At 47.5% G+C, this 27,005-nt stretch overlaps 2 protein-coding genes across 2 annotated transcripts; one reads left to right on the top strand and one right to left on the bottom strand.

Moving 5' to 3' along the window:
- Positions 1 to 280: 280 nt before the first annotated feature.
- LOC131701753 (inactive peptidyl-prolyl cis-trans isomerase FKBP6-like) lies at positions 281 to 9,229 on the bottom strand. Its single transcript, XM_059001545.1, has 9 exons — positions 8,934 to 9,229; positions 7,605 to 7,722; positions 6,709 to 6,798; positions 6,360 to 6,562; positions 5,327 to 5,446; positions 4,825 to 5,022; positions 4,143 to 4,252; positions 3,427 to 3,507; positions 281 to 1,272 (listed from the first exon to the last, which is right to left on the bottom strand). The coding sequence occupies exons 1-8, from the start codon at positions 9,006 to 9,008 to the stop codon at positions 3,429 to 3,431; spliced, it is 993 nt and encodes a 330-aa protein (XP_058857528.1). The 5' UTR covers positions 9,009 to 9,229; the 3' UTR covers positions 281 to 1,272; positions 3,427 to 3,428.
- Positions 9,230 to 9,257: 28 nt separating this feature from the next.
- On the top strand, positions 9,258 to 26,739 carry LOC117430496 (E3 ubiquitin-protein ligase TRIM50-like). The gene is made up of 6 exons (XM_059001544.1): positions 9,258 to 10,639; positions 11,725 to 11,820; positions 12,219 to 12,449; positions 25,085 to 25,107; positions 25,397 to 25,527; positions 25,807 to 26,739. Exons 1-6 carry the CDS (start codon positions 10,235 to 10,237, stop codon positions 26,403 to 26,405), a joined length of 1,485 nt encoding a protein of 494 aa, XP_058857527.1. The 5' UTR covers positions 9,258 to 10,234; the 3' UTR covers positions 26,406 to 26,739.
- Positions 26,740 to 27,005: the final 266 nt, after the last annotated feature.

Here is a 27,005-nt window from a genome sequence, read left to right as displayed (position 1 = left end):
TCTAGGCTGATCTATTGGTCTATTCTGCAAAAGCTAAAGGTATAGAGGATTAGATATTGCCACCGCTCTAGCTTCTGAATTACATTTTGTGAGCGATGACAGACGGATAGGTTTCAGGTGTTGACTCTGCTACCTGTGCCAGAGTTGTAGATCATTGGCAGTGTTTGATACACTGTGAAGCTTGATGAAACTTGTACTGGTTTTATTGATTTATTTTGAATGATTTATGAAATGTCTTAAAAGCTATAAAAACTTGCCAAAAAAACAAAACAAAAAAAACTTCAAAAACAACAGCATCTTTATTTGTGCTTTTTCTGGTACCAGTGCCTTAGCAAGATACAGAGAACAGGCAAGCTCAGCAGACAGCAACTCACAGCCCAGTAATATGCACAGCAAGAAAAACAGCTACAGGTGATTTAAAGTATTTCTGAAACACACTACATATGTAAATGCTGTGCAAAATGTTAAATGGTTCAAATTCACACAAAAAAAAAAAGAGACAAATTGAGAAAATCTCCCAACTATGTGCTCTGATGGCTAAATTAAGCTTTACAGGTTTTAGCTAGAAAAATGCCGTTTAAAAATATTAAACCATGATCTCAAGGGGACAGGAACACCTGCAGTGAATTAGAGGAATGTTAACCTCCTCTCAAAGAGGGAACATGTTTTGATCAAGAAGACAGACTTGATCAAGGAACAATTTACATATGCACCTTTTGTCACTTACAGGAAGCTAGATATTACTTGGTAATAACATGGTGACTGTAGGCATTTTCGCTTCAATGTCATCAGCATAACCAAATCACCACCATGTTAACAAGGCGATGTCCTTCAAGTGCTCGAACAGAGCCTGCAGGTGACATTCACAACCTTCTACCACCTTTTGGTCATGATAACTTGTGTTAAAGCAGGAAGGAAGCTTGAGCCTTGTTACAATGCCAAACATAGTGTCTTTTCTTTTTTGTTTAAATGAAATGTCACCCCAGTCCTGAAGGGGTGGAATCAAAGGGAATGAACTCAAGTCATTTCTGACCTCCCTTAACGCCAACAGCAACCAAGCCCTTGCATCGCTCCCTTTACAAACGAGGCAAACACTTGAAGCAACTGCTGCCCGGTACAGTATTCCTCCTTCAAAATCTTCCATGTTTCCAAAAATAAACAAAAAGTACAAAAAACAATCTGCTGATCACAGCAGAAGCCTTTTCTTTTCTGTGGTTCTCCCTCCTCTCTGGAGTTCTCTGTGATAGACTCTGGATTCACCAAACCCTTCACCTGAAAACCAGGACACAGATAGGACTTAAGTTGCAATACTCACACGCCAGCCCTCGTCTGCTATCGGAGGGACTGGGAGGCAAGCAGTTAGATCTGAGGGACTGGGAGGCTGTGATTAGTGGTGTGGGACTGGGAGACAGCTAGTGTGGTTTGGTAGTTAGAACTGAAGGACTGGGAGGCTGTGTAGCTCAGTGGTTAGAGGACCAGAAGTGTGGTCTAGTGGCAAGAGCTAGAGGACTCAGAGGGAAGCAGCTTAGTGGTTGAGCTGAGAATCAGTCCTACAAATTGCGCAATTATATTATTTAAAAAGCAGTGTTGAATGAATTCTACGCTGTACCCTAACGTTTCAGTGTACCCTTGCAAACAAGGTGCTTGTCCTAATCAGGTACACTGATAAATACAGCTCACTTGATTTTATCAACTTGTCTGCCGTGTGGGTAGACAGAGGGCCGCTGTCTGCAGCTGGCAATTTAATTCCTCTCACCTTTTATAAACACGAAAACTCCCTTCCAGGATTTGAATGAAAAAAAAAAAAACACAGATCACCCTTGTTGATAACATGAAGACGCCTCAGCTGTACTGGAGTGTGCCAGAATGCTTTGAAGAGCAGCCAAAGCATGTCATTAATATGATTTCTAAATTACATTGAGTCAGCTTTGATCTCTAAACTACTGTCACGTCATGGTAAACGAGTGTGAAGGGATGTGCGGCAGGGCTATACAAGCAAGCAGGTTCCTTTCTTTTTTTTTTTTTTTTTAAACCAACACACAAAAAACGTCAGTTTCGCGGTGTAACCAGTAAAGTAACAAATATTCTGGAATCTTACTAACCGCCCCTCCAAAAAAACCAAAAATTGCTATTACTGTCCTATAAATTAATTTGTACAATTCTTTTAATAAATGTAGTTGTTAGTCTAGCTCAGGGGTCTGCAACCCTGGTCCTAGAGAGCCCCAATCCTGCAGGATTTCTAGGGGTCTTTACATCATCACTGGCTAAAGATCTGGAACACCTGTTAATCTTGATTGATTAAGCCAATAATTGGTGCAATTAGTAACTGAGAGCTCAGTTGAAATGAAAACCAGAAGACCCAGTAGCTCTCCAGGACCAGGGTTGGAGACCCCTGGTCCAGCTTATTGCATTGTAAGAACAGCGTGATGTAAAGGTCATCATGGGTAAAGTTTTGCTTAGATGAAACAATTCATCATCTTGCTTTTAATTAAAGTTTCTTAATTATTATTATTATTATTTATTTCTTAGCAGACGCCCTTATCCAGGGCGACTTAGTCGTAAACAAAAATACATTAATGCATGTATTAGATCACAAAGTGGGCAGCAGAGTGGAGTAGTGGTTAGGGCTCTGGACTCTTGACCGGAGGGTTGTGGGTTCAATCCCCAGTGGAGGACACTGCTGTTGTACCCTTGAGCAAGGTACTTTACCTAGATTGCTCCAGTAAAAACCCAACTGTATAAATGGGTAATTGTATGTAAAAATAATGTGATATCTGTATAATTTGAAATAATGTATAATGTGATATCTTGTAGCAATTCTAAGTCGCCCTGGATAAGGGTGTCTGCTAAGAAATAAATAATAATAACAAAGTACAATATTATGCACATGCATGTTTTCCCTTCTATTTGAAGGCTTTTGTAAAAAAAAAGTCACACTTTTTTTTTGTTTGCTTTTTGTCTTTGAACAATAGAGTTCTGAATGTCGGCTATTACCTGTTCAATATTCGATTAGGATTGTGGTTGCCGACTGCACGTCTCGTTAGATTGAATGACTATTACCCAGTTTCATGATGCGTGCCTTGAAAGAAGCCATAACTCTGCTGCTATGGGTGATAACTGCTCAACGCCTGCTTCTGCTAATGGAAAAATCCTCAGTCTAAGCCAGCAAGGTTAAATTTCCCTATACAGTTATTTTTATCCATGCTCCATCCAGGGATTCTATATCCAACGTACTGTAATTATTGTTCATACAATGCCCTCTAAAGGCAACTACTGGTATAACACCAGTCCCATATGACTGAACGTTTCCATTAATTTAACCAAACTACATAGGAATGTGCAGTATTTTCATATAGTATGTTTTCCACTTTCTGGTGTCTCCCCAATACCTCTTCCAGCCAAATAACCAACACAAAAAAAGCTTACCTTTACTTCTCTGATGCATGAAAGTCTGCAAACATCTTGGTGCACATCTCTTTCTCCTTCTCAGTATAGTGTCTGTAATGACTGCAAAGGTGAAGTCTTTCAGTGCTCATAACAGGCTAACAGAGCGCAGAGGTTCTTATGAAGTAGTAGTACTGCATGACTGAGAATGGATGTTTAGTGCTGAGAATGGGGTGTTTGCATTCTGGTTACAGTGCAAGGCAGTGTATTCTGTGTATTGACAACAAGACGTTTAGTGCACCAGCAGCTCTAACTCTGTAAGCCTGTCCTTTTTTTACTTCAGTGTCCTGCATACTAAAGGAAATGTTTTTACACCTACAGCTATGGCCAAAAGTTTTACGTCACACTAGATAATTAACTCATTTTGCTTCATAACGTCGAATGAAGCCTGCTGAATGTTACATTAACATATTCAATTACATATCGTTTTGTAGTTTTCCATACACTTAACGAAAAACTAACATTTCAAAATAGAACATCTAATACTGTACTACTATTATGGCTTCCGGTAGGCTTTTGCGATCTCATTTTGTAGTTTCTTTGATTACATGATGTTCAATAAATAAATTATGATGTTTCATCCTAAAATTCTAGGTGATACAAACCTTTTGGCCAGAGCTGCAGAGTCCTCCAAACAATGCAAAGCAATACAAACATTACCAGCATTAGGTCAATAAATGGAAACAAAAAGGACTGACCTAGCCAATTTTTTCAGCTGGTTGTTGATATCTGCATCAAAGGGTCTTTCTGCTTGAGCCATCATAAGGAAATGTCTGGCCTTTTCATAATCTCCCAACTCAAAACAAGCCTGAAAAAATATATCAGAAAAAGATTTTCCAGTGAGCCACTGTGTATTTGTTTCAGAAAAGGACACAAGGTATGTCAGTTACACACACAGTACACTTCTCTGTACAGGCATCAGAATCACAAAAATATACATACTACCAGGACCTTGCAAGCAGTGCGAGTTTCAATCCACATTCATGATCTCAATACTTATGCTTAATACTGTCCGCATTGGTAAGGTTGAAGTAACCAGCTTAAACAATGACATCATAACTGCATTCCTGAAAATGCTCTTGAACAGTTAATATAAAAATTGAGGGTGAAAAGTGGACAATGGAAGACAAAAATTAAAGTAAATAAATGAATAAATAATTGGATCCTGTATATAAGTGAATAACCTTTCAAAATAAAATGAATGAATAAATACAAAAATGGGGTTTGTGAATTTATATAGTTACACACACACACACAACAATGTGTAAAACTAGAAGTCTTTATCAAAGCCAATAGTAAAATGAGGTTGTGCATGAGTTGCTGGGTTTTGCTTTTTGAATTCACAGCTCTGGAGCCAGTCTCCCGTTGTATTGCACTCGCCTGCCCGCAGCGGAACAGCGCCTTGGCGTTGCGGGCGTCGATCTCCAGGGCCTTCTTCCCGTAGGCCAGAGCCTTGGCAGGCTGCTCCAGGCGCAGGAGTGTCAGGGACAGGTTCAGGAAAAACGGCAGCTTCAGCGCCTCAATGTCCCTCTTCTGCACCTCGTCCACTGGCTCCCGGTTCTTCAACAGCGTCACCGCCTATGAACGAAAAGACAAAGTGAGCAGCGAAATATTCAGATTGTCAGGCATTGTTAACCCATGTATCTCAGCCGTGGATATAAATGAAATGCATTACAATGAGAAAGCAGATCATTACAGCCTACAGCATATTAACTCAATGTAGGAAAGCAGCTCTTAATTGTTTCACCAGAAATCAGACAAAACAGTTCAACACATGGCCTGCAATGTGTGCTGAAAGCCCCGATTTTCAGCTATATGGCTAACAGAATTGTATGCCCTGTATTTTATTTATTTCCACATTCATTTTGTTTTTAGACCGTACCTGTTTGTATCGGTCTTTGGCGTCTTCATAATGCCTCTGATTGAAAAGCCTGTTGCCGAAGCCTCGTTCTGTATCCACCACTTTCAGCAGTCTGGGCAGGGGGACCTCGCTCTGCTCATCCTGGGAAGTGAAGGGTGGCTGTAGTCATGTGACAAAGAGCACATGCAAACAGGTGGTGCAAGGTGCCAACCACAGCATCCTCTTTCCCATGCTGCTACCTGCTACATGACGCGTTAACATGGGGTGCAGGGATCCCAAACAAACCATGCAACTGAGTGCGTTTCTTTGCACTGGTATGGCAACCAGCATACACATCTTCCACAGGATGCAAGAGCCAGATCCTGATACCCTAACTACTGGATCACAGATTCTCAAAGTGGAGATAAGTGTGCCGTACATTATGTACAGCTGTGTCCAAAAGTTTTACATCACCCTATAGAATGAACTAATCTTGCTTCATAAAGTCGAATGAAACCTGCTGAATAATGTTACGTTAACATATTGAATTACATACCACTGCTTTGTAGTTCTCTATATACTTAAATTAAGTCTCAATTCTAAAATTTTAGTTGATGCAAAACTTTTGGCCATAGCTGTACATACTTCTAGTCTGTCAGACATAACCAAGTACCATGAAATGCGCAGAACTTTTGTCCAGTTCATGAACATTATCGTTATTTTGTATTTGTGATTACTGCTGTTTAATAAGAATTCGGTTTTGAACGCTAGGAATAGGGAAGTTACATTGAAAATGTTTTTCACATCACGGTGGGGAAAAAAACAAACAAACATTAAAACGTTGACTAATATTCTGCATTGTAATTAAAACGATTACTGTAGTTTATAGTTCAGCAAACAGAAAATCCAGTCCAAATCAATCCTCAAAACTATCGCTTCACAGACACGGCTCCGACTGCCACTAGCTCTAGCTCACTGTGAGTAAATGATGTTCAATAGCATTCCCAGGTGCCACCCCGGCATCCCCACTGTCTGGGATACGATTCATACAGGGTTAGCGGGCAGAGGTCCTTACTGGAGTCCTGGAGAAGAAGTCATCGACCTCGGCAGAGTCCAGGAAGTCAATGAGCTGCACCTCGAAGAGCACTGTGGCGCTGGGGGGCGTCAGTGGCGGGCAGCCCAGCCTCCCGTACGCATACCTGGGGAGGAAGAGGAATCGGGAGAACTCGCCCTTCTTCATCGTCAGCAAACCCACCTCCAGGCCCCACAACGTCACATCTGCAAAACACAGAAACACCATCGACCATGAGTACTTCTAAAATGATCTACGTACAAATAAAGAACAAAAAACACATAGCACTGTGTATTTATTTCTGTTTCTGCTGCAGTGTACACAGTCATATTGTACCTGACTTCATCCCCACCTTTTCCAAGCTTCATCAGCCGAGGGAACTTCATGTAGCAGTTGGTATCGAAAGGTCTGTCTGCATATTCAAGGTAACCTGAATAATGAACTGGAAAAAAATGATAAAAGGAAAAACAGTCATAATAATTATAATCTCCTTGAGAGGGAGACAGAGATATAGGCAGCCTTCTAAATGTAAAAACAAAAAAACATTCAAATACATAGAAAAGTGAATGCAGTGTTCCCTTGTCATAAGGCAGCCCTCTATACTGCTGAACTGATGACAAGTTATTAGAGGGTGGTATGGTCATAGCTTTCATTAGCCACTTTGTCATTTGCCTAAACAGTGGTCTCCAAACTGGGGTACAAAGACCCCCCTGGAGGCCGCATGATGACCTGCAGCACATACAGAAATATAAAACAACCCCGACTCCTGACAAAGCCAGGCTGGGGAGGCTCAGTTTATCTGCACGTTGCTACGAGGTGCTCTGGGTGTAATTTGAAAGGAACACTCAATATTTACTTAACTCTCTGCTCTGTTGCAAATGTATCATCTTTATTTCCAATGCCCAGCTAACATTATTATTATTATTATTATTATTATTATTATTTATTTTTTTAGCAGACGCCCTTATCCAGGGCGACATACAATCGTAAGCAAATACATTTCAAGTATCACAGTACAAGTAATAATACAATTAAGAGCAAGATAAATACAATGACTTTGGTGTACAACATGTACCACTATCAATAAAAAAAAGGGTGACTGTACGTAAGGCAAACAACATTTCACACTTCTGTGGAATACCGAAAGCATTCTTTATGGAGTACGGCTCCATTTTACAGCATAGGCGAGCTCTGTAGGCTTGTTTAATGACACTGGGTGAGATCTCCCTGGCTTCAGGTTTACTTTACCTGCTACTGATGCATTCTCCGGGACCAGCGGCCCCTCCCCTTCCCTGATCACCTCCTTCAGCACCCCACCGTCCCCCAGGACATCCTGCATCTGCCTGGCCAGACGCTGGTACGGGCTCTAAGACAAGGCAAGGGCAATGTGAGCACCAGTACTGTGGGAGGGCTGGCAGCCTAGAGCTGAGGGAACACAAAGCCACAAATTCAGGAACAGTGGCTTGAAAACTATTTCCAGGAGACCCAGAGACCTAGTCTGAGGCAACTTTGCTGTATCATCCAAGTCTCCCCTGGTGTGCCATGCAATGGCCTGAAACCTAGTCTCCTGAAACCAAGTTCAAAGCCACAATGTGGCTCCGTGTTCCCTCAGCATAATATAAAGAGAGACTGAAAATCTGGAGCTCAACTTAATTACTGAAGGCTTTTACAAAGTGACCAGCAGCCTTTTGTGAGTTTCTAATTATTACCAGTACAAATTATAATGCCAGTAAGAAACCTCAAAAAGGCTGCTGTCAGTAATTTTACATCTGGGCTGAAAAAACTTGAAATATGTTGTCAAATGGGTAGTTATTATATTAACAATTTGTTTTGAGCAGCTTCTGGCAGCAGTGAAAGTAGCACCTTTCGTCTAACTAAAAATCCCTGTTAGTGGACACATGCAAGTCATTTAAAATAGTAAGAGAAAAGAACACATAGCCACACATGGTAAAATGCATGAGACTGTTTAAGATACCTATTTAAAGCACACGAGTGCCTGTTTTTTCTATATCACTGCCCGAAAATTTAAATTCTCACACCAAGAGGTTGTCATGCAGGTAGGTATACAAAGAAGGCCAAATCTTGAGGGGTTCTAATATTTGCACACAACTCTGAATGTCTTTATTGTACTATAAAACAAGCACAGATTGATTCAATCAACTCACAAACCACAGAAGGCCTGTAATCTATTAACTAAGTAGCAAGCCAGATTCCATATCCAGACAACACAAAATGGAAGTTGATGCTTAACTGAATGTGTAAACCGCTCTTCGTTGTTGGCAAGGGTAAAGAAATTTAACAGCCTGCACTCACGGTTACACGTTTATTATTAAGCAGCATTTTGTTTGTTTACGGGTTTTTCTTCTCGTCGTTACTTGTTTTTCGGGGTTTGTTTTGATGGCAATGGTTTTTTTTAGAGGAAATCGCAATACTTCTTGTATAATTTTTCTCAATATTTTTCTTCGTTGTGTTGGTTTCAAAGATGCATAAAGCGCGGGGCACATTTTTGTTTGGAAATGGATTTCAACTGGAGACCACAGTCTTAACCTCGCCCCCTTGTTCCCGCGTTGGCCTCACCTGTCTGTCCGGGCTTGGTCTCTCATCCACCGGGTAGAACTGCTGGAGCCTCGGCGGTACCCCGTTCTTAGACATGATGTACACGCGGTCACTCAAAAAAAGTAGTTACTACGACTCGTGTTGGATTTCTTTTTTTTTTTTAATTATATGCCAAGTAGATTTATTAACAATATTAAACGTGTATTCTATAGTGGACTTCGTTTTTTTTCTATTTTACATTCTCAAGCTCTTTTTGCTAAACATCTTCATCTCCACACACTACGACTCGAACCGTAAACCTGCTCACTAATACACTGGCACGCGCGCGTTGCGTGGACCAATCAGAGTTTTGTTGTTTCAATCAACTCCCGCCCAACTCGGCTTGCGACCAATCGCATGCAATCTTTTTTTTTTCTAGACACGGTGGTCGCCACAGAATAGAGCAGGTAGTTCATATATGTGCAATGATGCATTTTTGTACTGAGGAGACCAGGACTGCACACAGTGTTCTATATGGGGTCTAACTTGGGCATTGTATAATCTACGCATAACCTCTCTAGACTTGTATTCCACGCTTTTTGCAATATAGCCATTCGATTTGCCTTTTATTTCCTCACCACATTGGCAAGAGACTTTTAATGATGACTCCCCTATAACCCTGAAATATCCTTTTCAAGGATTTCATGGGTACCATGCACAAAATAAATAAATAAATGCCAGGATTATGCAAGGGATGTACGAATCACACAACACGTTTGCAAGATTTGAATTGAGAAAAAAGATTACTGCAATGATCATGTACATTTGTGCAAGGTGTGCAGGAAACTCATTTATTTGACTTCATTTGGGAAAACAAAGTCACAAGCCTTTGCTCACGGGTTCGCCTGGTCTCGAGCTTGATAAGCATTGTACCTGACACTGCTCGGTGACGTAACAACCTCCCATTCTAGACTCCTCCAGGAGAGACTGTGGTGAGGGACCGTGTGTTACTTCTGTTTTTGACTTTGCCAAAAATCAACCTGCAACAACTGGGACACTGCAAACACGACGACTACCAACGTCTGTCATTTTCTGGTGGAATACTGAAAAGCATTCTTTTTTTGTTGTGGAATGGCCCGTTGTTTTCAACAACCTTTTTTTTTTTTTTTTACTGAACCATAATTTGACTATATAGCTTAACATTACATGAAAAACTATTTATTTTGTTTATTTTGTAGTATTTGCCTGAGCCCATATATTTTGAAACCTGAATCTATATTTTGGACAGGCCTTAAGAACGGCAGTACTTAATCTGAGCAGCGGTGCCCTGTCCCGGCAGTGAGATGGCTCGGAGTTGCAGCTTGGAGTGTTTGGAGAACCAGCTCCTGTGTCCTATCTGCCTGGAGGTGTTCGCCGAGCCCCTGATGCTGCAATGCGGCCACTCCTATTGCAAGTCGTGCTTGAGCTCGATGACCCTTGACCCATACGGCCAGCTCCGGTGCCCCGTGTGCCGCTGCGAGGTGGACGGGGGCAGCTCCCCTCCCAACGTCTCCCTGGCCCGGATTGTGGAAGCCATGAGGGAGCTGAACGACTCTCACCCGGAGCTGGAGAGCTGCCTGCAGCACCACAACCCGCTGAGTCTCTTCTGCGAGCAGGACCAGGAGGTCATCTGCGGGCTGTGTAGCAGCATTGGCGCCCACCGGAACCATAAAATCACCCCGCTGACCAGCGTGTACAGCAGGATGAAGGTAATCGTGCACGAGTATAATATTAAATAGCCTTGACAATTTACAGTATGAAGTGACAGTGTTTCAGTTGGAACTTGAACTAAGAGCCCGTCAATGAATGGAATGTACATACAATCATATATATGACAAACTCCAGATTTTTTTACATCGCCCACATGGTGATCTTACATGTCAGTTTTATTTGGCGGGTTGCGCAATGACTCTCGCGGGTCTGTGTGTTTTAAAGACAATTCCAATGCGGGTCACTTGGGTGGTCTGGTGCATATCAGTACCAGTGTCCAGCATTAGTGATCTGAACCCATTGTGTTGCCATTGCTGCTGACGTTGGGGTCTGCCAATGATTCTCCTCGTGTTTTCAAACTTCTAACAATCTTATCTTTTTACTTTTATTTTTGGCCATTGCTATTGGCTTCTGGTGATCACATTTCAAACAGGCTCCTAAAAATAATAAAGCTTTTTTTTTCAGGCCATTGACTTTGACATTGAGTTAGGCAATAACACAGCTATAATCCCTGCACAAAAAATGCTGCTATCACAAACATTAATGAAGCAGGCAAACACGAGGCACGGCAGAAAGATAACCCTTTAGAAGATAACCAGGGTTATTCTGCACTGCTGGATTTGGTCACACACACATTACAATAGGGTTTGCTATACTTGTTTTTCTTTTTGATGATCACTGCTTATGTGCCAGAGGAGCGATCTAGTACCTGTATGTGCCATTCTGTTACCTGTATTTCATACCCTTTGCCTTTGAGGAAAAATTTCTTTGAGATAGCATTATCGCAGTAGCGTTTACCCCAGCCTAGACTATGAAGAAGCATTAGTAGACCTCAGGAATACCAGCAACACTGTGGATTAGGATATATATTGCACTCAATACTGCCTGTTACAGTACTATATGCTGCAATGTATCACAAGTGTGTGTTGGTTCACACCATTGAGCCATACCATTGCACTGTACCAGTGACTCAAGTCTTTGCCCCTATATTACGCACTGCTTGAGGTCTGAGTGGCCGAGTGCCCAGCAGTGCGTTCACTCACGGTGCTACACTATACAAGCCTGTCTTTGTTTCATTCTTTAGGAGGATCTTTCTGCTTTGTTGACTGAAATTCAGACGCAGAAAAGAAAGCTGGAGGAGCAGATCTGCAAAATGGCTTACAACAAATCCCGAATCACAGTGAGTAAGGAGACTGACGCAGCAGCAATGCGCTGACTTTGTGGATAGTGCCAGCTGAGACGAGCAAAAACCAAGTAATTAAAAACAATGTCTTGCTGTTCACTTTGAGAATGAATACATCTAGGGCATGGTGTGTTCTGTTTCTTCCAGATAAAACCTCTTATTAGCAGTGGCAGATTTATTACCTTTTCTTGTGGCTGTTTTTTTTATTATTTCAGGATATACAGATTTCTCAGGGATTAACATGGCAAACCAGGGTAAACGATGGTAAATAGTATAACCAAGCGAGAAGCACGGTAAACCTGCACAGATATTGTGGTAAACTTTTATAAGGGTACCTTGGTATGAAGATCGCTATGTAAGGGTGAATTAGTATTGCGCTGTGCTGTCCCAAACAGAACGAGTGTGACGTTTTCAAGTGGGTGATCCGGAAGGAGTTTGGGGAGCTGCGGCGCTGTCTTGAGGAGGAGGAGTCCATCTTCATGCTCACTGTGGAGAGCAGGGCAGCGGCGCTGATCAGCACCCTCCAGAAACAGGTGGATGAGATGGCAGAGAACCTGGGCAAGTTCCAGGAGATCGAGGGGACCCTGGAGCAGCTGAACAATGAGAGCCAACTCAGCTTCATCAGGGTGAGCCAGCACCTTCACACACACACACACGAGAGCCAACTCAACTTCATCAGGGTGAACCAGCACCTTCACACACACACGAGAGAGAGCCAACTCAACTTCATCAGGGTGAGCCAGCACCTTCACACACACACACGAGAGCCAACTCAACTTCATCAGGGTGAACCAGCACCTTCACACACACACGAGAGAGAGCCAACTCAACTTCATCAGGGTGAGCCAGCACCTTCACACACACACGAGAGAGCCAACTCAACTTCATCAGGGTGAGCCAGCACCTTCACACACACGAGAGAGCCAACTCAACTTCATCAGGGTGAGCCAGCACCTTCACACACACACACGAGAGCCATCTCAGCTTCATCAGGGTGAGCCAGCACCTTCACACACACACACGAGAGAGCCAACTCAACTTCATCAGGGTGAACCAGCACCTTCACACACACACGAGAGAGCCAACTCAACTTCATCAGGGTGAACCAGCACCTTCACACACACACACGAGAGAGCCAACTCAACTTCATCAGGGTGAGCCAGCACCTTCACACACACACGAGAGAGAGCCAACTCAACTTCATCAGGGTGAGCCAGCACCTTCACACACACACGAGAGAGCCAACTCAACTTCATCAGGGTGAGCCAGCACCTTCACACACACACGAGAGAGCCAACTCAACTTCATCAGGGTGAACCAGCACCTTCACACACACAGGAGAGAGCCAACTCAACTTCATCAGGGTGAGCCAGCACCTTCACACACACACGAGAGAGCCAACTCAACTTCATCAGGGTGAGCCAGCACCTTCACACACACACACACGAGAGCCAACTCAACTTCATCAGGGTGAGCCAGCACCTTCACACACACACACGAGAGAGCCAACTCAACTTCATCAGGGTGAGCCAGCACCTTCACACACACACACACGAGAGAGCCAACTCAACTTCATCAGGGTGAACCAGCACCTTCACACACACACACGAGAGAGCCAACTCAACTTCATCAGGGTGAGCCAGCACCTTCACACACACACGAGAGCCAACTCAACTTCATCAGGGTGAGCCAGCACCTTCACACACACACGAGAGAGAGCCAACTCAACTTCATCAGGGTGAGCCAGCACCTTCACATACACACACGAGAGCCAACTCAACTTCATCAGGGTGAGCCAGCACCTTCACACACACACACGAGAGCCAACTCAACTTCATCAGGGTGAGCCAGCACCTTCACACACACACACGAGAGAGCCAACTCAACTTCATCAGGGTGAGCCAGCACCTTCACACACACACACGAGAGCCAACTCAACTTCATCAGGGTGAGCCAGCACCTTCACACACGAGAGAGCCAACTCAACTTCATCAGGGTGAGCCAGCACCTTCACACACACACACGAGAGAGCCAACTCAACTTCATCAGGGTGAGCCAGCACCTTCACACACACACACGAGAGAGCCAACTCAACTTCATCAGGGTGAGCCAGCACCTTCACACACACACACGAGAGCCAACTCAACTTCATCAGGGTGAGCCAGCACCTTCACACACACACACGAGAGCCAACTCAACTTCATCAGGGTGAGCCAGCACCTTCACACACACACACGAGAGCCAACTCAACTTCATCAGGGTGAGCCAGCACCTTCACACACACACGAGAGCCAACTCAACTTCATCAGGATGAGCCAGCACCTTCACACACACACACGAGAGCCAACTCAACTTCATCAGGGTGAACCAGCACCTTCACACACACACACGAGAGAGCCAACTCAACTTCATCAGGGTGAGCCAGCACCTTCACACACACACGAGAGCCAACTCAACTTCATCAGGGTGAGCCAGCACCTTCACACACACACGAGAGCCAACTCAACTTCATCAGGGTGAGCCAGCACCTTCACATACACACACGAGAGAGCCAACTCAACTTCATCAGGGTGAGCCAGCACCTTCATACACACGAGAGAGCCAACTCAACTTCATCAGGGTGAGCCAGCACCTTCACACACACACACGAGAGCCAACTCAACTTCATCAGGGTGAGCCAGCACCTTCACACACACACACGAGAGCCAACTCAACTTCATCAGGGTGAACCAGCACCTTCACACACACACGAGAGCCAACTCAACTTCATCAGGGTGAGCCAGCACCTTCACACACACACGAGAGCCAACTCAACTTCATCAGGGTGAGCCAGCACCTTCACACACACACGAGAGAGCCAACTCAACTTCATCAGGGTGAGCCAGCACCTTCACACACACACACGAGAGCCAACTCAACTTCATCAGGGTGAGCCAGCACCTTCACACACACACACGAGAGCCAACTCAACTTCATCAGGGTGAGCCAGCACCTTCACATACACACACAAGAGAGCCAACTCAACTTCATCAGGGTGAGCCAGCACCTTCACACACACACACGAGAGCCAACTCAACTTCATCAGGGTGAGCCAGCACCTTCACACACACACGAGAGAGAGCCAACTCAACTTCATCAGGGTGAACCAGCACCTTCACACACACACGAGAGCCAACTCAACTTCATCAGGGTGAGCCAGCACCTTCACACACACACGAGAGCCAACTCAACTTCATCAGGGTGAGCCAGCACCTTCACACACACACGAGAGAGCCAACTCAACTTCATCAGGGTGAGCCAGCACCTTCACACACACACACGAGAGCCAACTCAACTTCATCAGGGTGAGCCAGCACCTTCACATACACACACGAGAGAGCCAACTCAACTTCATCAGGGTGAACCAGCACCTTCACACACACACACGAGAGCCAACTCAACTTCATCAGGGTGAGCCAGCACCTTCACACACACACACGAGAGCCAACTCAACTTCATCAGGGTGAACCAGCACCTTCACACACACACGAGAGCCAACTCAACTTCATCAGGGTGAGCCAGCACCTTCACACACACACGAGAGCCAACTCAACTTCATCAGGGTGAGCCAGCACCTTCACATACACACACGAGAGAGCCAACTCAACTTCATCAGGGTGAGCCAGCACCTTCACACACACACGAGAGCCAACTCAACTTCATCAGGGTGAACCAGCACCTTCACACACACACGAGAGAGCCAACTCAGCTTCATCAGGGTGAGCCAGCACCTTCACACACACACGAGAGAGCCAACTCAACTTCATCAGGGTGAGCCAGCACCTTCACACACACACGAGAGCCAACTCAACTTCATCAGGGTGAGCCAGCACCTTCACATACACACGAGAGAGCCAACTCAACTTCATCAGGGTGAGCCAGCACCTTCACACACACACACGAGAGAGCCAACTCAACTTCATCAGGGTGAGCCAGCACCTTCACACACACACACACGGGAGCCAACTCAGCTTCATCAGGGTGAGCCAGCACCTTCACACACACACACGAGAGCCAACTCAACTTCATCAGGGTGAGCCAGCACCTTCACACACACACACACGAGAGCCAACTCAACTTCATCAGGGTGAGCCAGCACCTTCACACACACACGAGAGCCAACTCAACTTCATCAGGGTGAGCCAGCACCTTCATACACACGAGAGAGCCAACTCAACTTCATCAGGGTGAGCCAGCACCTTCACACACACACACGAGAGAGCCAACTCAACTTCATCAGGGTGAGCCAGCACCTTCACACACACACACACACGAGAGCCAACTCAACTTCATCAGGGTGAGCCAGCACCTTCACACACACACGAGAGCCAACTCAACTTCATCAGGGTGAGCCAGCACCTTCACACACACACACGAGAGCCAACTCAACTTCATCAGGGTGAGCCAGCACCTTCACACACACACGAGAGAGCCAACTCAACTTCATCAGGGTGAGCCAGCATCTTCACACACACACACACACGAGAGCCAACTCAACTTCATCAGGGTGAGCCAGCACCTTCACACACACACGAGAGCCAACTCAACTTCATCAGGGTGAGCCAGCACCTTCACATACACACACGAGAGAGCCAACTCAACTTCATCAGGGTGAGCCAGCACCTTCACATACACAGGAGAGAGCCAACTCAACTTCATCAGGGTGAGCCAGCACCTTCACATACACACGAGAGAGCCAACTCAACTTCATCAGGGTGAACCAGCACCTTCACACATACACGAGAGAGCCAACTCAACTTCATCAGGGTGAGCCAGCACCTTCACACACACACACGAGAGCCAACTCAACTTCATCAGGGTGAGCCAGCACCTTCACACACACACGAGAGAGCCAACTCAACTTCATCAGGGTGAGCCAGCACCTTCACACACACACACGAGAGCCAACTCAGCTTCATCAGGGTGAGCCAGCACCTTCACACACACACACGAGAGAGAGCCAACTCAACTTCATCAGGGTGAACCAGCACCTTCACACACACACGAGAGAGAGCCAACTCAACTTCATCAGGGTGAGCCAGCACCTTCACATACGCACACACGAGAGAGCCAACTCAACTTCATCAGGGTGAGCCAGCACCTTCACACACACACACACACGAGAGCCAACTCAACTTCATCAGGGTGAACCAGCACCTTCACACACACACACACACGAGAGCCAACTCAACTTCATCAGGGTGAACCAGCACCTTCACACACACACACACGAGAGCCAACTCAACTTCATCAGGGTGAACCAGCACCTTCACACACACACGAGAGAGAGCCAACTCAACTTCATCAGGATGAGCCAGCACCTTCACATACGCACACACGAGAGAGCCAACTCAACTTCATCAGGGTGAGCCAGCACCTTCACACACACACACGAGAGAGCCAACTCAACTTCATCAGGGTGAGCCAGCACCTTCACACACACACACACACGAGAGCCAACTCAACTTCATCAGGGTGAGCCAGCACCTTCACACACACACACACGAGAGCCAACTCAACTTCATCAGGGTGAACCAGCACCTTCACACACACACACACGAGAGAGCCAACTCAACTTCATCAGGGTGAGCCAGCACCTTCACACACACACACACGAGAGCCAACTCAACTTCATCAGGGTGAGCCAGCACCTTCACACACACACACGAGAGCCAACTCAACTTCATCAGGGTGAGCCAGCACCTTCACACACACACGAGAGAGCCAACTCAACTTCATCAGGGTGAGCCAGCACCTTCACACACACACGAGAGAGCCAACTCAACTTCATCAGGGTGAGCCAGCACCTTCACACACGCACGAGAGCCAACTCAACTTCATCAGGGTGAGCCAGCACCTTCACACACACACACGAGAGCCAACTCAACTTCATCAGGGTGAGCCAGCACCTTCACACACACACACGAGAGAGAGCCAACTCAACTTCATCAGGGTGAACCAGCACCTTCACACACACACGAGAGAGCCAACTCAACTTCATCAGGGTGAGCCAGCACCTTCACATACGCACACACGAGAGAGCCAACTCAACTTCATCAGGGTGAGCCAGCACCTTCACACACACACACGAGAGAGCCAACTCAACTTCATCAGGGTGAGCCAGCACCTTCACACACACACACGAGAGAGAGCCAACTCAACTTCATCAGGGTGAACCAGCACCTTCACACACACACGAGAGAGCCAACTCAACTTCATCAGGGTGAGCCAGCACCTTCACACACACACACGAGAGAGCCAACTCAACTTCATCAGGGTGAACCAGCACCTTCACACACACACGAGAGAGCCAACTCAACTTCATCAGGGTGAGCCAGCACCTTCACATACGCACACACGAGAGAGCCAACTCAACTTCATCAGGGTGAGCCAGCACCTTCACACACACACACGAGAGAGCCAACTCAACTTCATCAGGATGAGCCAGCACCTTCACACACACACACGAGAGAGCCAACTCAACTTCATCAGGGTGAACCAGCACCTTCACACACACACACGAGAGCCAACTCAACTTCATCAGGGTGAGCCAGCACCTTCACACACACACGAGCGAGAGAGCCAACTCAACTTCATCAGGGTGAGCCAGCACCTTCACACACACACGAGAGAGCCAACTCAACTTCATCAGGGTGAGCCAGCACCTTCACATACGCACACACGAGAGAGCCAACTCAACTTCATCAGGGTGAGCCAGCACCTTCACACACACACACGAGAGAGCCAACTCAACTTCATCAGGATGAGCCAGCACCTTCACACACACACACGAGAGAGCCAACTCAACTTCATCAGGGTGAGCCAGCACCTTCACACACACACACGAGAGCCAACTCAACTTCATCAGGGTGAGCCAGCACCTTCACACACACACGAGAGCCAACTCAACTTCATCAGGATGAGCCAGCACCTTCACACACACACACGAGAGCCAACTCAACTTCATCAGGGTGAACCAGCACCTTCACACACACACACGAGAGAGCCAACTCAACTTCATCAGGGTGAGCCAGCACCTTCACACACACACGAGAGCCAACTCAACTTCATCAGGGTGAGCCAGCACCTTCACACACACACGAGAGCCAACTCAACTTCATCAGGGTGAGCCAGCACCTTCACATACACACACGAGAGAGCCAACTCAACTTCATCAGGGTGAGCCAGCACCTTCATACACACGAGAGAGCCAACTCAACTTCATCAGGGTGAGCCAGCACCTTCACACACACACACGAGAGCCAACTCAACTTCATCAGGGTGAGCCAGCACCTTCACACACACACACGAGAGCCAACTCAACTTCATCAGGGTGAACCAGCACCTTCACACACACACGAGAGCCAACTCAACTTCATCAGGGTGAGCCAGCACCTTCACACACACACGAGAGCCAACTCAACTTCATCAGGGTGAGCCAGCACCTTCACACACACACGAGAGAGCCAACTCAACTTCATCAGGGTGAGCCAGCACCTTCACACACACACACGAGAGCCAACTCAACTTCATCAGGGTGAGCCAGCACCTTCACACACACACACGAGAGCCAACTCAACTTCATCAGGGTGAGCCAGCACCTTCACATACACACACAAGAGAGCCAACTCAACTTCATCAGGGTGAGCCAGCACCTTCACACACACACACGAGAGCCAACTCAACTTCATCAGGGTGAGCCAGCACCTTCACACACACACGAGAGAGAGCCAACTCAACTTCATCAGGGTGAACCAGCACCTTCACACACACACGAGAGCCAACTCAACTTCATCAGGGTGAGCCAGCACCTTCACACACACACGAGAGCCAACTCAACTTCATCAGGGTGAGCCAGCACCTTCACACACACACGAGAGAGCCAACTCAACTTCATCAGGGTGAGCCAGCACCTTCACACACACACACGAGAGCCAACTCAACTTCATCAGGGTGAGCCAGCACCTTCACATACACACACGAGAGAGCCAACTCAACTTCATCAGGGTGAACCAGCACCTTCACACACACACACGAGAGCCAACTCAACTTCATCAGGGTGAGCCAGCACCTTCACACACACACACGAGAGCCAACTCAACTTCATCAGGGTGAACCAGCACCTTCACACACACACGAGAGCCAACTCAACTTCATCAGGGTGAGCCAGCACCTTCACACACACACGAGAGCCAACTCAACTTCATCAGGGTGAGCCAGCACCTTCACATACACACACGAGAGAGCCAACTCAACTTCATCAGGGTGAGCCAGCACCTTCACACACACACGAGAGCCAACTCAACTTCATCAGGGTGAACCAGCACCTTCACACACACACGAGAGAGCCAACTCAGCTTCATCAGGGTGAGCCAGCACCTTCACACACACACGAGAGAGCCAACTCAACTTCATCAGGGTGAGCCAGCACCTTCACACACACACGAGAGCCAACTCAACTTCATCAGGGTGAGCCAGCACCTTCACATACACACGAGAGAGCCAACTCAACTTCATCAGGGTGAGCCAGCACCTTCACACACACACACGAGAGAGCCAACTCAACTTCATCAGGGTGAGCCAGCACCTTCACACACACACACACGGGAGCCAACTCAGCTTCATCAGGGTGAGCCAGCACCTTCACACACACACACGAGAGCCAACTCAACTTCATCAGGGTGAGCCAGCACCTTCACACACACACACACGAGAGCCAACTCAACTTCATCAGGGTGAGCCAGCACCTTCACACACACACGAGAGCCAACTCAACTTCATCAGGGTGAGCCAGCACCTTCATACACACGAGAGAGCCAACTCAACTTCATCAGGGTGAGCCAGCACCTTCACACACACACACGAGAGAGCCAACTCAACTTCATCAGGGTGAGCCAGCACCTTCACACACACACACACACGAGAGCCAACTCAACTTCATCAGGGTGAGCCAGCACCTTCACACACACACGAGAGCCAACTCAACTTCATCAGGGTGAGCCAGCACCTTCACACACACACACGAGAGCCAACTCAACTTCATCAGGGTGAGCCAGCACCTTCACACACACACGAGAGAGCCAACTCAACTTCATCAGGGTGAGCCAGCATCTTCACACACACACACACACGAGAGCCAACTCAACTTCATCAGGGTGAGCCAGCACCTTCACACACACACGAGAGCCAACTCAACTTCATCAGGGTGAGCCAGCACCTTCACATACACACACGAGAGAGCCAACTCAACTTCATCAGGGTGAGCCAGCACCTTCACATACACAGGAGAGAGCCAACTCAACTTCATCAGGGTGAGCCAGCACCTTCACATACACACGAGAGAGCCAACTCAACTTCATCAGGGTGAACCAGCACCTTCACACATACACGAGAGAGCCAACTCAACTTCATCAGGGTGAGCCAGCACCTTCACACACACACACGAGAGCCAACTCAACTTCATCAGGGTGAGCCAGCACCTTCACACACACACGAGAGAGCCAACTCAACTTCATCAGGGTGAGCCAGCACCTTCACACACACACACGAGAGCCAACTCAGCTTCATCAGGGTGAGCCAGCACCTTCACACACACACACGAGAGAGAGCCAACTCAACTTCATCAGGGTGAACCAGCACCTTCACACACACACGAGAGAGAGCCAACTCAACTTCATCAGGGTGAGCCAGCACCTTCACATACGCACACACGAGAGAGCCAACTCAACTTCATCAGGGTGAGCCAGCACCTTCACACACACACACACACGAGAGCCAACTCAACTTCATCAGGGTGAACCAGCACCTTCACACACACACACACACGAGAGCCAACTCAACTTCATCAGGGTGAACCAGCACCTTCACACACACACACACGAGAGCCAACTCAACTTCATCAGGGTGAACCAGCACCTTCACACACACACGAGAGAGAGCCAACTCAACTTCATCAGGATGAGCCAGCACCTTCACATACGCACACACGAGAGAGCCAACTCAACTTCATCAGGGTGAGCCAGCACCTTCACACACACACACGAGAGAGCCAACTCAACTTCATCAGGGTGAGCCAGCACCTTCACACACACACACACACGAGAGCCAACTCAACTTCATCAGGGTGAGCCAGCACCTTCACACACACACACACGAGAGCCAACTCAACTTCATCAGGGTGAACCAGCACCTTCACACACACACACACGAGAGAGCCAACTCAACTTCATCAGGGTGAGCCAGCACCTTCACACACACACACACGAGAGCCAACTCAACTTCATCAGGGTGAGCCAGCACCTTCACACACACACACGAGAGCCAACTCAACTTCATCAGGGTGAGCCAGCACCTTCACACACACACGAGAGAGCCAACTCAACTTCATCAGGGTGAGCCAGCACCTTCACACACACACGAGAGAGCCAACTCAACTTCATCAGGGTGAGCCAGCACCTTCACACACGCACGAGAGCCAACTCAACTTCATCAGGGTGAGCCAGCACCTTCACACACACACACGAGAGCCAACTCAACTTCATCAGGGTGAGCCAGCACCTTCACACACACACACGAGAGAGAGCCAACTCAACTTCATCAGGGTGAACCAGCACCTTCACACACACACGAGAGAGCCAACTCAACTTCATCAGGGTGAGCCAGCACCTTCACATACGCACACACGAGAGAGCCAACTCAACTTCATCAGGGTGAGCCAGCACCTTCACACACACACACGAGAGAGCCAACTCAACTTCATCAGGGTGAGCCAGCACCTTCACACACACACACGAGAGAGAGCCAACTCAACTTCATCAGGGTGAACCAGCACCTTCACACACACACGAGAGAGCCAACTCAACTTCATCAGGGTGAGCCAGCACCTTCACACACACACACGAGAGAGCCAACTCAACTTCATCAGGGTGAACCAGCACCTTCACACACACACGAGAGAGCCAACTCAACTTCATCAGGGTGAGCCAGCACCTTCACATACGCACACACGAGAGAGCCAACTCAACTTCATCAGGGTGAGCCAGCACCTTCACACACACACACGAGAGAGCCAACTCAACTTCATCAGGATGAGCCAGCACCTTCACACACACACACGAGAGAGCCAACTCAACTTCATCAGGGTGAACCAGCACCTTCACACACACACACGAGAGCCAACTCAACTTCATCAGGGTGAGCCAGCACCTTCACACACACACGAGCGAGAGAGCCAACTCAACTTCATCAGGGTGAGCCAGCACCTTCACACACACACGAGAGAGCCAACTCAACTTCATCAGGGTGAGCCAGCACCTTCACACACACACACGAGAGAGCCAACTCAACTTCATCAGGGTGAACCAGCACCTTCACACACACACGAGAGAGCCAACTCAACTTCATCAGGGTGAGCCAGCACCTTCACATACGCACACACGAGAGAGCCAACTCAACTTCATCAGGGTGAGCCAGCACCTTCACACACACACACGAGAGAGCCAACTCAACTTCATCAGGGTGAGCCAGCACCTTCACACACACACACACGAGAGCCAACTCAACTTCATCAGGGTGAGCCAGCACCTTCACACACACACACGAGAGCCAACTCAACTTCATCAGGGTGAGCCAGCACCTTCACACACACACACGAGAGAGCCAACTCAACTTCATCAGGGTGAGCCAGCACCTTCACACACACACACACGAGAGCCAACTCAACTTCATCAGGGTGAGCCAGCACCTTCACACACACACACGAGAGCCAACTCAACTTCATCAGGGTGAGCCAGCATCTTCACACACACACACGAGAGAGCCAACTCAACTTCATCAGGGTGAGCCAGCACCTTCACACACACACACACGAGAGCCAACTCAACTTCATCAGGGTGAGCCAGCACCTTCACACACACACACGAGAGCCAACTCAACTTCATCAGGGTGAGCCAGCACCTTCACACACACACGAGAGAGCCAACTCAACTTCATCAGGGTGAACCAGCACCTTCACACACACACACGAGAGAGCCAACTCAACTTCATCAGGGTGAGCCAGCACCTTCACACACACACGAGAGAGCCAACTCAACTTCATCAGGGTGAGCCAGCACCTTCATACACACGCACGAGAGCCAACTCAACTTCATCAGGGTGAGCCAGCATCTTCACACACACACGAGAGAGCCAACTCAACTTCATCAGGGTGAGCCAGCACCTTCACACACACACGAGAGCCAACTCAACTTCATCAGGGTGAGCCAGCACCTTCACACACACACACGAGAGCCAACTCAACTTCATCAGGGTGAGCCAGCACCTTCACATACACAGGAGAGAGCCAACTCAACTTCATCAGGGTGAGCCAGCACCTTCACACACACACGAGAGAGCCAACTCAACTTCATCAGGGTGAACCAGCACCTTCACACACACACACGAGAGAGCCAACTCAGCTTCATCAGGGTGAGCCAGCACCTTCACACACACGCACGAGAGAGAGCCAACTCAACTTCATCAGGGTGAGCCAGCACCTTCACACACACACGAGAGAGCCAACTCAACTTCATCAGGGTGAACCAGCACCTTCACACACACACACGAGAGAGCCAACTCAACTTCATCAGGGTGAGCCAGCACCTTCACACACACACACGAGAGCCAACTCAACTTCATCAGGGTGAGCCAGCACCTTCACATACACAGGAGAGAGCCAACTCAACTTCATCAGGGTGAGCCAGCACCTTCACACACACACGAGAGAGCCAACTCAACTTCATCAGGGTGAACCAGCACCTTCACACACACACACGAGAGAGCCAACTCAGCTTCATCAGGGTGAGCCAGCACCTTCACACACACACGAGAGAGCCAACTCAACTTCATCAGGGTGAACCAGCACCTTCACACACACACACGAGAGAGCCAACTCAACTTCATCAGGGTGAGCCAGCACCTTCACACACACACACGAGAGAGCCAACTCAACTTCATCAGGGTGAGCCAGCACCTTCACACACACACACGAGAGAGCCAACTCAGCTTCATCAGGGTGAGCCAGCACCTTCACACACACACACGAGAGCCAACTCAACTTCATCAGGGTGAACCAGCACCTTCACACACACACACGAGAGCCAACTCAACTTCATCAGAATTAGTCTACTGTGCCACCTTTATAAAACACCTGTAGCATATTAACCTGTTTCTGTTTGTTTCACAGAAGTATGGCTCCATTGCTCCTGGGTAAGTGAAGTTTCATGTCTTTGCAGGACATCATTAACAGTTGAAGTTTAGTATTATAAATTGCAGCAGATTTTGGAAATTAAAGATGCAAAAAAATATACATAAATTGGTTACTGGAAACTAGGATTCAAATGAGGCTACATGACATAGGCAGCAGTGATCCTCTATACAATACCTTTTGACATGGTTTGGTGATGTAGACTAGTGGGGGCTTGGAACCACTAATCTAATGTCACTTAAAAGCCTAGAGCTTGTGGTTTTGTAACTGTGTGCTCCTCTGGGTCTCTAGATGCAGAGAGGCTCAGCAGAAGCAGCAGAGGCGAGACAGGGTCTACAGCGCCATCACCTTCAAACCAGGCTTCCACCACGACGACATTAAGATCACAGTCTGGAAGAAGCTGCACAGGAGGGTCCTGCCAGGTGAGCTCCGTCCATCTGTCTGTCTGTCTGATGACACGCAGCTATGTTAGGGTATACAGAGTCACCTGTCTGTGTCTATGTCACGCAGTTGCCTACAGTATATATTGATTTGCTTTTTGCCTTGATGGGATGTGTGTGCTTATTTAAATACTGTTTTGATGACTAAAAGAGTTTGGGATACATCAAACCTTTCTGACTGGCGTAAGCATTTACAAACAACCCTAAAACCCTGAATGTGACTGTCAACGTGGGTCTGTGTTGTCGTTGTTGTGTCTGCAGCCCCAGAGGCTCTGAAGCTGGACCCCCTAACAGCCCACCCCATGCTCAAACTGAGCCTCAATGACACGGTGGTGGAGTGCGGAGCCCTGGTCAACCGGCTGCCTAACAACCCTGAGCGTTTTAGCTACAGCTACTGCGCGCTCACCAGCCGCGGCTTCTCCTCGGGAAAGCACTACTGGGAGGTGACCGTCGGCAGCAAGAGCAAATGGCGCCTGGGGCTCATTAAAGGGACTACCAGCCGCAAAGGCAAGCTGCCCAAGAACCCTGAGAGCGGCGTGTGGCTCATCGGCCTGAAGGACAGCCGGCTGTACGAGGCCTTCGCCAGCCACCGCACCGCCCTGCCCTTGGCGTCGCGGCCCGCCAAGATCGGAGTCTTCCTGGACTACGAGAAGGGAGAGCTCACCTTTTATAATGCAGACAGCCCCCAGGAGCTGAGCTTCATCTACAGCTTCCAGACCGAGCTGCAGGGCAAGGTGTACCCGCTCCTGGACACCTGCTGGCACGAGAGAGGAGGCAACACACTGCCGCTCATCCTCACCCAGCCACACGCGGGCAAGCGTGCCTCAGAGCCAGAGCCAGCATCCTTAACACAGAAGTGACGGAAGTACTGGGCATAAAACAAACACGTCTTCAAGTGTATTTAGAATGAATTGCATAGGGATATACTTGTCTTCAAGTGTACAGAGAATGAATTGCATAGGGTAGGTTAAGCTGGGATAAAGGGTATCTATTCAGTATAATTATTATTCATTTTTTGAATGTACATGCAACTGTCTGTGTTACTGAGCACCAGGGATTGTAAATAAATGCAATTCCTGTTTATAAAATAAATAAACAAATGTACTCAACAAAACTGTTTATCTGAAGTTCTATGTTTTAGAGTTAATGTCACCCTCACGGCTACAAACCAGGTACTGATTTAGGAGGACTGAAGATCAATGGGCAATCTACTTTATTCATTTGCCGTGGGTTACTGTAGAAACAGATTAATACTGGCTGTCCCTGCATTCAGCCTGTGTCTTGTTATGGGATTCTTTCTGGTTTATCCAGAAATCCAATTGCTTACCACTACTGTCTTTTCTTGAAATACCCTTTTATTCCACCGGGGGTCGTCTTTGACATTAAAATCTCTTTCTTTCTACTATCATTAGCTTCAGTTATGTGTGTTTCATACTGGACAGTTGAAAATTGAAATGACC

The sequence above is a fragment of the Acipenser ruthenus genome, chromosome 26 (assembly GCF_902713425.1).
Source record: "Acipenser ruthenus chromosome 26, fAciRut3.2 maternal haplotype, whole genome shotgun sequence".
Lineage (NCBI taxonomy): Eukaryota > Metazoa > Chordata > Actinopteri > Acipenseriformes > Acipenseridae > Acipenser > Acipenser ruthenus.
The sequence above is the reverse complement of the archived record's forward strand: the minus strand, read 5'-3'. Positions and strand labels throughout refer to the sequence as shown.